The sequence below is a fragment of the Neoarius graeffei genome, chromosome 23 (assembly GCF_027579695.1).
Source record: "Neoarius graeffei isolate fNeoGra1 chromosome 23, fNeoGra1.pri, whole genome shotgun sequence".
Lineage (NCBI taxonomy): Eukaryota > Metazoa > Chordata > Actinopteri > Siluriformes > Ariidae > Neoarius > Neoarius graeffei.
Window position 1 is genome coordinate 59,004,214 of NC_083591.1, and position 12,976 is coordinate 59,017,189.

A 12,976-nucleotide genomic window follows, 5' to 3' on the forward strand; every position below is an offset into this window, starting at 1 on the left:
ATTAAAGGAATCAAGGAATATTTTCAGGATTTAATTTCTATAATTGAGGCAAAAATTTAAAAATCACTGAATGTTTTATAGATCAGCCCTTTTTTGTTTTTTTTGTTTGTTTGTTGTAACTGTGTATACACACACACACACACACACACACACACACACACACTTGTTGTGTCATTATGCTATTTTTCCATTAGTCACTTTATCTCTCCTAAATAATTACAGTAACGAGTAATGAGTGGATGCTCTTTTGAATATTTGTGGGAAAATCGTGTGAGGTGACCCGTGGTGAACAAGTGCAGGATGGAAAATCACTTTCAAAATCTATCGTGGCAATCTGGTGGAAGGAATAAAAACTAAATATAGCCACACAAAACACCAGAGAAAATACAGTATCTGAGAAAACAAATTCATGTGGCGGTTTTACAGAAAAAGGTGCCTAAACTTTCAGAACAGAAATATTTAAATTTACATACTTAAACACTCCCTTCTTTGCATGCCCCACCTCTTGTCCAAATCTTGTCACATGGCCTCTTATTTGCATACTGGAGCCTGATTGGTTGTTGTATTTTATGATGCAATAACACTTGCATAAGTTTAACATGAACAGTTTTTCCAGTAAAACTCTCTCGTTCAGTGTTTCTTCAAAGAGTGTTTCCACACTTTAGTCTTAGCTCCAGAACTATTTGCACCCTTGGTAAAGATGGGTTGTTCTCACATTGAAAATGATACCTGTCATTTAAGTAAATTTATTTTATTTTTCAGTGAATGACATTTTCTAACAAAATCACGTGTGTTTAAATCTTTTGGCATCCCTAGAAATTCTTTATGAACAAAATTGATGGAACAATTGAAGCACGTTCAATATTTTTTAAACTTTTTTTTAAGTTCACCTGAGTTATCCTTGAGTCGTTCACCAGGATATAAACAGGAGGCGAGACAGAGACATGATTTCTTTCAGACGATTAGATGAGATGAGATGAGATTAGATTAGATAAGAGAGCAAATTGAGTTTAATTAACAGGTTGATTTGAGTCATATATTTTATGATTATATATGAGATGCTCACTAATCTTTTTTTAATCCATCTTTGGCAAGGATGCCAATACTTCTGAAGCTGACAGTAAATTCCTCTGAAAGGATTTAATCATAAAATAAGTGGTTTACAGCCCTTATGGATCAGAGAATAAATCTGCTGGGAGTATTCGGCAATATCTGTTTGTCAGAACAAGAAGGGAATGATGATGTGTGACAAGAAAGTTCCGCCTTCTTCATTAGCATTTTGGTGTTTGTATTCTGGGGGTGTGGCTTTAAACAGAACACTGCATTCACACTAGAGGTCTGAGAGATTCTGACTGAGGTGGTCTAGCGCAATGAGAAAGTGATGCAACTTTTTTATTTCATAAACTATTTTATAGAGTTTTACATACAAACCAAAAGCATCAAAACTGTTGACTTGACCTTTAACAGCGTTTCTGCGCGACATCTGCCCCACTGTATCACTCGCTGAGCAACATCTGCCCCACTGTAGCACTCGCTGAGCAACATCTGCCCCACTGTAGCACTCGCTGAGCAACATCTGCCCCACTGTAGCACTCACTGAGCAACATCTGCCCCACTGTATCACTCGCTGAGCAACATCTGCCCCACTGTATCACTCGCTGAGCAACATCTGCCCCACTGTATCACTCGCTGAGCAACATCTGCCCCACTGTAGCACTCACTGAGCAACATCTGCCCCACTGTAGCACTCACCACACACTGTCAGCATAACCTCCCCTACCTTCATTTACAGCTCTTACTAAAAATAATACAACTTAATAATGGTTGTTTTAATTTCATATTTTTAAAAATGGTATTTGCAATACTCATAATGCTTAATAATTTTGGCCCCCTTCCTTTGGTAAATGGCAGTGCATGCTGGACAGAGTGATACTATACAAGAAGTTTTTATCGAAATGGAAAGTGAGGAGATTCATATTTGCTTTTAGTCTGTGTCATATCACATCACCATATTTCTCTGCTTCGTCTGCAGAGACATCTTGGCACGGCAGCAGATTCTGTCTCTTTGTTAGCGCCATAACTGTGAATAATCTGAGTAACAGTGGCAGAGTGTTAAAGTGTGAAACACAAGACACAGTGATTCACACACCGAGGCTCCATCCATTTGGAGTTTGAAAGCCCTTAATACATTTCTCTGTCAACCATCAGCTTTCCCAAAGCAGGACTTTTTCAACAAGTGCTAACACATCTCCATTAATGCACAAGATGGCATCAGAAGGTGAAGTGAATCTGCTTCACCATGTCTCTGCTTCCTGTGGATAAAATGCCCAATAGTAGTCGTCAATGCCAAGCTACACTAATTACCAAGCGTGTGAAATCTGCAGAAGGCATGTTTCAGCTAGTATTCACTTTGGCATTAGCTTTCAAGGAGATCCTAATGCACACACTTATGATGAGCACACCTAACATGCTGTTTACATCTCAGTGGAAATTCGTGGACTCTTCTAGGTCTTCTAGAATCTGTTGTGAAGGACAAGCGCATCTAGATACAAGGCTTCTTCCATTTCAAGAAGTTTAAAAGTCTCTCAGTATTCTTTAAAGATCTTTTGCCACATAGATTTCCAATCAGGACATTCCAGTGCTTCTTAATGAGCTCCAACCGCAAAATAGCACCAAACAAAGTGCCACTTCCCTCGCAAAACATTTTATTTACATCTCTGCAAAGATTTGCAGATTCTTCTAGGTGGTGTTCAATGATAAAGTGAATTTGATTTCTTGATTTCTTTCTCACTTCCTGTGGAGGCTGTAAAAGCTACCGATGGCAAGTTTGTTACTTCATGGACACCTCTGGATCAGGACACTTTCAGCTCTTTTACGCACCACACTGAACCACACCAAAATAGCACCCAAGTGTCAGCTATCTTTCCTCCTGCAACATTTTATATTTACATTTCAGAAGAGACTTATAGTCTTTCCTAGGTGGCACTGGATGGCAACGTGAGCTTGACTGCTTCCCCACTTCCTGTAGTGGTGGAAAAAGCTACTGATGCCGAGTTCGGCCCATTAGCATCCATAGTGAAGAGCGAATAGTCCGGAGCAGGTGCATTAGCATTAGTATTAACATTGGTGTTTGCATTCACATTAGCATCTCGATCTGATTCCGAGCTGCGCGACAGGCTGGGCGAGTTGGTGGGACTGAGCTGGACGGCGGTTGTGTCCTGAATGGTGTGCTCACTTGTTTCAATCTCAAATGCCGCACCGTGGTGCCTCATGAATCCCACGTTGCCCGATTTGGTTCGACGTGAGCTATGTGGCGGAGGCATGCGGCTGCACACGCAGCAGGCGGCAAAGAAAGTGAAGGCAATGAGCAGAAGAACGGGTCCAATGATGATAGGTGGGTTACCGGAAGGCATGAGCGTAGTAAAGGCGAAAGCGCCCACTAGGGTGATGTTGATACCCGCGAGCATGATGCACAGGCCACATGCGCAGCATAGCGCCGGAGATGGGAGGCTCTGAGGGCGGGATTTGCGTTTATGATGGACTTGAGGCTCCTTTTTGGGCACAGAGGTGCTGGAGTTTCGTTCAGTACACACCATTTCTATATCGTGGTTATGGTCATGTAATCTTGGATGAAGTCTTGTTAGTGCTGCATCATTAATTGATGGTGAATTCTTTCAGGCAACCTGTAATGAAAGGATAGAAAGATTTTAGTGAAGAATCACAAAGCTACAGAAGCTACATCTGTCTCTTTGCTGGTCTAACACTCTTGTGAACTGTTATGACGTGACGAATGGTAAAAAAAAAATGAAAGCAATTGAGAGATCACAGGCAGCATTCTTCAAGCAAGGTCACAGCTTGGTCATGACAACTGCTGTAATGTCATCAGAAACTCGAGAAGCACATGCATAACCAAATGGTCATTTTAATCTCACTTCCCTGCTCAACTGATTTCCTTTTTTTTTTAATCCTAGAATGCTGGTTCCAATCAAGTGAGCGGCAGCAAGTCAAATCAATACGCGATTCATAACTCAAAAACTCAAAATAGATCTGAATACATGAATTTGCCTTGGACTTTGTGTAGAATAAAGATGGATCTTTAACTCACTTGTAAGAAGGATGGAATCTTGGAGTCTCAATCATCCAGCCCAGAGAAATCACACAGGTCGTATCCTGGAATTACACTCTTTGTTTTTTTTTCTTTGTTTTTTTTATTACATCTCCATCTCAAGTCCCCAAAAGCAGTGTAAATCCTTCATTCAGTGAATTCTTAATGATGCTGAATGATCATCTCATGTTTTACTACTTCAGCTCTCTGATGGTATTTTATTTTCCAAAGAAAAGCTATACAAATGTCAAAAATGTGGAGTAAATCCATCATTCTTTGATCTGAAAGCTCTGTAATAACCAGGCGCACTGTGGGTTATAAACAGAGGGAAAGCTGTAAAGATGTGTCTCGGCTCTCGGACAGGTTCCTCTGCTCTGCGTTTCCCTGCTGCAGTTGCTTTTCTCTGTGAGATCAAACAGAGGCAGCCAGGGTTGCCAGATTGGATTGATCAAGGTTGCCAGATTAGACATGAGCCAGGTTGGAAGGTATAAATCATTCACCAATGGAGATCAACCAACTCCAAGCAGTGGTTACAGATTGTGGAATTGTGGAATAACCATCCTCAGTTTTCGTGACGAGTGATATTTAGAATTTCCCAACCAAATATGACCAAGTTGGGGAATGTAAAAATATAAATAAATAAATAAATAAATAAAAGAAAGGGATGAGGTTTGTTTTTGAGGTTTCTCATCTAAATGATTTTTTCCAACATCTCTGCTGAAAACACACACACACACACACACAGAGAGAGAGAGAGAGAGAGAGAGAGAGAGGAAACATGACACACAGATTTTTTTTCACATAAAACAGAACTTTTAAGTTTGTTGCCTGTAATATTTTATTTCTGGACAGCATAGAATCATCCAGAAACATTTCAAATTGCAAATGACCTCAAACAATTTGTAGTCGTCCAAATTTTACTCATGTATTTACTCATGAATTGAGCTTTTTTTAAACACACATTAAAAATCTATTAAAGTCTTCAATCATTCTGTTCCCTCTGAGCAAAAACAATTTGTTTTAAACCTTCCATCAGGATTACATCATTGATCATCACTGAAATGGAAATGAGACATATTGGAGATTTTTAAATAAATGTCACATTTGCATTTGATCTGGAGTCGAAAGAGATGGCCTGGGGTGAAGATACACAACAGGAGGGAAGATGCATCTCATGGCCAAGATTTCCTAATGTTCATTCTAATAACATACATAACTCATTCATGTTTCATCTACACACAAACACGGTTTTGACCACAGGTATTAAACTGTAGGCCTGAATCTAACTGGTATTATGTTATAATTCTCTCTGTTCTTTCACACATTCAATGGTTTGAGTTTCAGATGTTCATGGAAGGTCCACCTCTGAGAGTTTGGGTTTACGCTTGCCCAAAATATCTGGGACATCTGTAGAGGGTCTGGAGAAAAAGAAGATAAAATAGATTATAAGTAGTATTCACGTTTCATACAATACATACATAATAACATATATTTTAACATCTAACCAACATCCAGTTCGTCTGAAGACTGGGACTAACCATGAGTCCCTGAAGAGACTAGCCAAGGGACGGAGCCTTCAAGACTGGGACTACCCAAGAGTTAGAACTCTAAATGCTCAGACTACCCAAGATCAGAGACCTAAAGACTGGGATTAACCAAGAGTGAGAACCTTAAAGACTGGTACTAACCAAGAGTCAGAGCTTTAAATACTGGGACTAACCAAGAGTCAGAACCTTAAAAACTGGAACTAACCAAGAGACAGAGCCTTAAAGACTGGGACTAACCAAGAGTCAGACCTCTACAGACTGGGACTAACCAATATCAGAGACCTAAAGACTGGGATTAACCAAGAGTGAGAACCTTAAAGACTGGTACTAACCAAGAGTCAGAGCTTTAAATACTGGGACTAACCAAGAGTCAGAGCCTTAAAAACTGGAACTAACCAAGAGACAGAGCCTTAAAGACTGGGACTAACCAAGAGTCAGACCTCTACAGACTGGGACTAACCAATATCAGAGACCTAAAGACTGGGAATAACCAAGAGTCAGAGCTTTAAATACTGGGACTAACCAAGAGTCAGAGCCTTAAAGACTGGGACTAACCAAGAGTCAGCCCTCTAAAGACTGGGACTAACCAAGAGTCAGCTCCCTAAAAAGTGGGACTAACCAAGTGTCAGAGCCATAAAAACTGGGACAAATCAAGCATCAGATCCCTAAAGACTATGACTAAGCAAGAGTCAGAGCCTCAAAGACTGGGACTAACCAAGAGTCAGAGCCCTAAAAAGTGTGATTAAGCAAGAAACAGAGACATAAAGGCATGAACTAACCAAGAGTCAGGGCCTTAAAGACTGGGACTAACCAAGCATCAGATCCCTAAAAACTGGGACAAACCAAGCATCAGATCCCTAAAGACTGGGAATATCCAAGAGTCAGAGCCCTAAAGACTGGGAATAACCAAGAGTCAGAGCCTCAAAGACTGGGACTAACCAAAAGTCAGAACCTTAAATACTGGGACTAACCAAGAGTCAGAGCCTTAAAGACTAGGACTAACCAAGAGTCAGAGCCCTAAAAAGTCGGACTAACCAAGAGTCAGAGCCCTAAAGACTGGGACTAACCAAGGGCCAGATCCCTAAAAACTGGGACAAACCAAGCGTCAGATCCCTAAAGACTGGGAATAACCAAGAGTCAGAGCCTTAAAGACTGGGACTAACCAAGAGTCAGAGCCCTAAAGACTGGGACAAACCAAGCATCAGATCCCTAAAGACTGGGGATAACCAAGAGTCAGAGCCTTAAAGACTGGGACTAACCAAGAGTCAGAGCCCTAAAGTCTGGGACTAACCAAGAGTCAGATCCCTAAAGACTGGGAATAACCAAGAGTCAGATCCCTAAAGACTGGGACTAACCAAGAGTCAGAGCCTTAAAGACTGGGACTAACCAAGAGTCAGATCCCTAAAGACGGGGAATAACCAAGAGTCAGAGCCCTAAAAAGTCGGACTAAGCAAGAGACGGAGGCATAAAGGTATGAACTAAGCAAGAGTCAGGGCCCTAAAGACTGGGACTAAGCAAGAGTTCAAAGTTCTAAAGACTGGAACAGGACTGGACTATTATAGCACTAACCAAGGTTTCACATCTTAAAACAAAGGGACTAACCAAGAATCAGAGCCCTAACGACTGGGACAAATCAATAAGGCATGTCAATGCTTCTGTCAGTCCAACTGAAGGAGGCGTAGCCTTTGAACTCGTCGCTTTAAAGAAAGGAGTCATTGCTTCTGTTTTAATAAAGTAATAAATTAAACAATATTCAGAACGGTCACAAACTTGTGTCAGTTGTAAATTTTCTGCAACACACGAAGGACGTTTCAATCCTAAGGACCAGCAAATAAAAGGTTTTGCTCTGGTTTTCACTTAACGTAAGTGTAGAAATAAACACTAACTCCGTCCTCTGTGTAAGTGTACTGCGCTCCTTTCAGCAGTAAAGATGCCGAGGATGTGGTTGTCATGGTGACATATGCCACTGCTCTTCTTGATAGTGTCATTTATGTTGCACAAAGAGCAAGATGGGAGGCTACACACACACACACACACACACACACACACACACTTGTAAGCGCTTCCATTCAAACGTTCATGCTTTCTCTCTCTTTTGTGTAACAGTTGTATGAGGTGTAGAGTTTAGTGCAGTGTCCCAGATTCACTCACTCGTCTGATGCTCAGGTTGATTCAGTCAGCTTTTCATCACTTTGGTTTTTGGTTTTGGTTTTTCTAAACTACAAACTGATTGGTTTTACTTTAGAATAAATCATATGCAGTGTAATTTTCTGAATTATAAGATTTTTAGTTCAGAAACAAACCTTGGATAGTTTGAGAACATTTTACTGGGAAATACGCCACTCGTATTTTTCATCCGAGCTCCATCCGGGACATAGAGAATAAAAACCGTGACATAAATCTCTAAAAGTCACTCATGAGGAAATCGATGAATTGTTTTGATAAATTTGGGGACTTTTTGTTTGTGAATGTGTCGATATAATAAAAAGAAAATCACACGTTGTCTTGAAGATATGAAGTTTATCTTCCCGTGTTGAAAAACTCACATTTTTCATACGAAGTCTATCGCGGATCTGAGTGACATATTTACATAATATTGTCTGGCTTTTTTTCGTAGTCTATCACATATATTCCATTCAGCTAGCATGATACTGATCAAGTCGAATATGAGTAGCTGAATGGAATATATCTGATAGACCACAAAAAAAAGCTAGACATTATTATTATTATTATTATTATTATTATTATTATTATTATTATACATTCCTTTCGGGTGTTCAACACGTCTTTCTCTTTCAAAATTCTCTCAAAATCTTCTGTATTTAATGAAGCAAACCTGGCGGCCATGTTTGTTTACAAATTGTCACAGTCACTCGCTAGCACAGAAGTTTTATGTCTACGTGTGACATCATAGAATAGAATGCCTTTATTGTCACTGCACAAATGTATGACGAAATTTAGCTCATCATAGGAGAGCAATCATGTTGTCTTGACAACCGTGCAATATCGTAAACTATATTCAGTGCTCATTCTCCATTGGGTAGAGTGCTAACAATATTGCATGATATGCTAACAATATTGCATGCTATCAAACCAAATGAATGAAACCCACTAGAAGGGAATAGAACACGTTTTTGTTCCATCAAAACGTGTCCTGTATGGATAATAATTCCCGATATTTCACTCTGATGATGTCACTTCCAGTGTTTTCCTGCTGACTAGACGCATGTTGTCAAAATGGTGAACCGGTTCAGAATTAAAATTATTTTGATTAACTTGTGGTTTGTTTGTTGTTGTTGTTTTTTGTTTTGTTTTGTTTTGCTTTTTTTGGGGGGGGTTGGTGGATGTGTCCATATAATATAAAGAACATTACACAGTGGGGTGAAGATATGAAGTTTATCTTCTCTTGTTGAAAAATATCACTCGTTCGCTTTGCTCACGAGTGAATATATACATTCACCACTCAGAGATAAACTTCATATCTCTGTACTACTGTGTAATATCCTCTATTTATATCCTATATTATATTAACATTACACTATGACCTCTTAATATAACATATTATTATGTAATGCAAACTGCATGAAGCTGAAAACATACTTAAGGAAATCCTAAAAAACAGACACAGAGACACATCAATCCTGTTCACTGTGATTGATGGGCACACAGGCCACACCCCCTTCAAAGAAACTGACAGGTGTTTGAAAGTGTATTAGTACATACAGTATGTACATACAGAGAAATAAATGGTGAATTGTACAGTCAATACTTTTCTTGGACTCTTTGTGAACTCTTTTGATTCTTCATGAAGATGTTACACCAAACGAGGCAATAAGCACTGATGCACACTCGCAGGGTAGAGAACAACAAAAAAATGAGTTTAATACAAAATGGCCATTAAAATCCTGCGAGTTATGATCACGCTATTCCCTGGCGAGCCACACACTCGCGCCTGCATGCTGCTGGAAAACAGAATCGAATTACACAGAGGCTCCAGAGACACAGCCAGAGAGAGGGAGAGAGATCAACGAAATGAAAATGTAGTGTGTGTGTGTGTGTGTGTGAGACCATTCCTGAGCACAGAAACAACCTGACAATATTTCACAATTAAAACCACTGCAGATAATTTACTAATGCATTGCTCATCGCTTTAATCCCCATCTCTCAAGATTCACTTTTTTTTTTATTTAAATTACACCTGTGCGCTCATTTACACAGCCATGTTTCTGTACTCTGCCATCAATCTCAGTGCCAAAAGTGCGCAGTTGTAGCATGCACACATACAATATGATTTCACACTGGAATGTGGCTCCCATCGAACCAATCAGATTTCATCGTGCATGTGACAGTGTGGCATTACTCTTATTATGCTGTAGATGATCAGTTTGCTATAAAACCACAACCCAAAGTTTTCTTATATCACAATAATTTGCCAGTGATTACAATTTCTCAATTCATTAAAGAAGGGCATGTCACGCTTCGTAGCTATTTAGAGCTACAATTAATGTTCTGAAACATCTGTGAAAGAAGTTAGTTCCTGTTGTCACTTTTGTTACAGCAGCTATCAGCACTCGTTCCCTCATCAGTCTCTCTTTTTTCTCTTTCTTGAGATTAACGAGAGAATAAACCACAGCTTGTTGTTTTTTGTTACAGAGAAACCACAAACCTAAAGTGACAACTCCTTACAGAAAATTTTTATCATAACAACAATTTTTTTTAACTGTTTATTATCAGTGGAGCATCTGCTGCACAAGTCCCTGTGAACGAGCAATGCGGCTTCACTATTGTCAGAGCTGCTGTTACAGAAAACTCATCAACACCTTCCAGAGCATTTTTTAAGGATTTTCCACTAGGAGACCAACTGGTCTGGGCAATACAATCACAGGCCCCAGAGTCCATGCGGCTGCACCGCTGCGGCATATCCTGTGATGCAAATTGCTGCATTACGAATCCTCGTTTCAGCCAGCATAATATCAACATAGTTAATGCAGTGCCAAGTTTTCCTTGTTAAATGTATACTTACATGGTACTTGGTTAATTAATTGCAACTGATTGAACCAAATGATAAGACATAACTTGGTTTAAAATTTGGTCTCCCAGTGAAGCTGGTTTGGCATTGACTAGGAGACCAAATCTGGCCACTGGGAGACCATTTGGTTTCCCAGTAACTATGTTAAAAATGCTCTGACACCTTCTCTTCTGGCCCAATCAGAATCCAGAACTCAACAGCGCTGTGGTTTTGTGTAAATTTAACAAAGACACAGGACACCTCAAAGAAGAAGTTTGGAATAAACGATCTTTGATCGTGTAGTGGTTTCACATTTTGTGCTCATCCACAACAGCACACACACTCTGGTCCTCCTGGAGGGGTGAAGGCTGCTTGACCTCAGTCCTAATTTACAGATTTCTCACCCGTCCTCCTGCGAGTCTTCAGCTGCAGCAGCTCCCGCCTCCACAAACGTCCCCACGCGGCTCTTCGAGCGCTCAAGCTGACCCAGAGTCCCTGAGATAACCAACAAACAGAGAAACATTCAGCACTGCTCATCTCACACACACACACACACACACACACACACACACACACACACACACACACACACACATGCATCCTTCCCTCTGGAATATTTCCATGATTTAGTGTGTGAGAGCATGGCCGCTTCACACTCCACAGAAAAAAGTGTGTGTGTGTGTGTGTGTGTGTGTGTGTGTGTGTACACACTCAGAGAAAAATACATTTATTCTCATTTTGTTCAAACACATTTCACACATTCACATCATTCAGCTGTATAATAAGTGTAATAAATGTGGCACTCTGCTGTGATGGAAAAATGAACATTTTCAGAAACACAAGAAAAGGAGTTTTTTTTTATTTTCCTCTGGAGAAATCACCATTCATCATCATCATTTACTGTCATGTTTTTATTATTTTTAGTGCCATTTTTTGTTGTGTGTGTTTTCTGATTTCATATCTGTACTTTAGGCACTGTGCAATTTGGCTGTTGGAATAAGAGCATTTATTTACAGCATCAATCATCTATCCATCTATCTATCTATCTATCTATCTATCTATCTATCTATCTATCTATCTATCTATTCATCCATCCATCCATTCATCCATACATACATACATTAATCCATCCATCTGTCTATTCATCCTTCCATCCATTCATCTATTCATCTGTCCATCCATCTATCTATCCACCCATCCATATATTTATTCATCATTCTACAACCCCAATTCCAAAAAAGTTGGGACAAATTACAAATTGTACATAAAAACGGAATGCAGTGATGTGGAAGTTTCAAAATTCAACATTTTATTCAGAATAGAACATAGATGACATATCAAATGTTTAAACTGAGAAAATGTATCATTTAAAGAGAAAAATTAGGTGATTTTTAAATTTCATGACAACAACACATCTCAAAAAAGTTGGGACAAGGCCATGTTTCCCACTGTGAGACATCCCCTTTTCTCTTTACAACAGTCTGTAAACGTCTGGGGACTGAGGAGACAAGTTGCTCAAGTTTAGGGATAGGAATGTTAACCCATTCTTGTCTAATGTAGGATTCTAGTTGCTCAACTGTCTTAGGTCTTTTTTTGTCGTATCTTCCGTTTTATGATGCGCCAAATGTTTTCTATGGGTGAAAGATCTGGACTGCAAGCTGGCCAGTTCAGTACCCGGACCCTTCTTCTACGCAGCCATGATGCTGTAATTGATGCAGTATGTGGTTTGGCATTGTCATGTTGGAAAATGCAAGGTCTTCCCTGAAAGAGACGTCGTCTGGATGGGAGCATATGTTGCTCTAGAACCTGGATATACCTTTCAGCATTGATGGTGTCTTTCCAGATGTGTAAGCTGCCCATGCCACACGCACTAATGCAACCCCATACCATCAGAGATGCAGGCTTCTGAACTGAGCGCTGATAACAACTCGGGTCGTCCTTCTCCTCTTTAGTCCGAATGACACGGCGTCCCTGATTTCCATAAAGAACTTCAAATTTTGATTCGTCTGACCACAGAACAGTTTTCCACTTTGCCACAGTCCATTTTAAATGAGCCTTGGCCCAGAGAAGACGTCTGCGCTTCTGGATCATGTTTAGATATGGCTTCTTCTTTGAACTATAGAGTTTTAGCTGGCAACGGCGGATGGCACGGTGAATTGTGTTCACAGATAACATTCTCTGGAAATATTCCTGAGCCCATTTTGTGATTTCCAATACAGAAGCATGCCTGTATGTGATGCAGTGCCGTTTAAGGGCCCGAAGATCACGGGCACCCAGTATGGTTTTCCGGCCTTGACCCTTACGCACAGAGATTCT

General features: G+C 40.1%; 2 protein-coding genes across 2 annotated transcripts in view; both read right to left on the minus strand.

The window, feature by feature from the left end:
- Positions 1-2,644: 2,644 nt before the first annotated feature.
- Positions 2,645-4,204, minus strand: tmem275a (transmembrane protein 275a). The gene is made up of 2 exons (XM_060905501.1): positions 4,106-4,204; positions 2,645-3,683 (listed from the first exon to the last, which is right to left on the minus strand). Exon 2 carries the CDS (start codon positions 3,594-3,596, stop codon positions 2,976-2,978), a length of 621 nt encoding a protein of 206 aa, XP_060761484.1. The 5' UTR covers positions 3,597-3,683; positions 4,106-4,204; the 3' UTR covers positions 2,645-2,975.
- Positions 4,205-5,088: 884 nt separating this feature from the next.
- kncn (kinocilin) overlaps positions 5,089-12,976 on the minus strand; it is a 33,022-nt gene continuing 25,134 nt past the window's right edge. The window contains exons 4-5 of the mRNA XM_060905502.1: positions 11,065-11,155; positions 5,089-5,523 (exon numbers count right to left, since the gene is read on the minus strand). Coding sequence (XP_060761485.1) covers positions 5,454-5,523; positions 11,065-11,155 — 161 coding nt within the window. The 3' untranslated portion in view covers positions 5,089-5,453. The remainder of the gene's footprint in view (positions 5,524-11,064; positions 11,156-12,976) is intronic.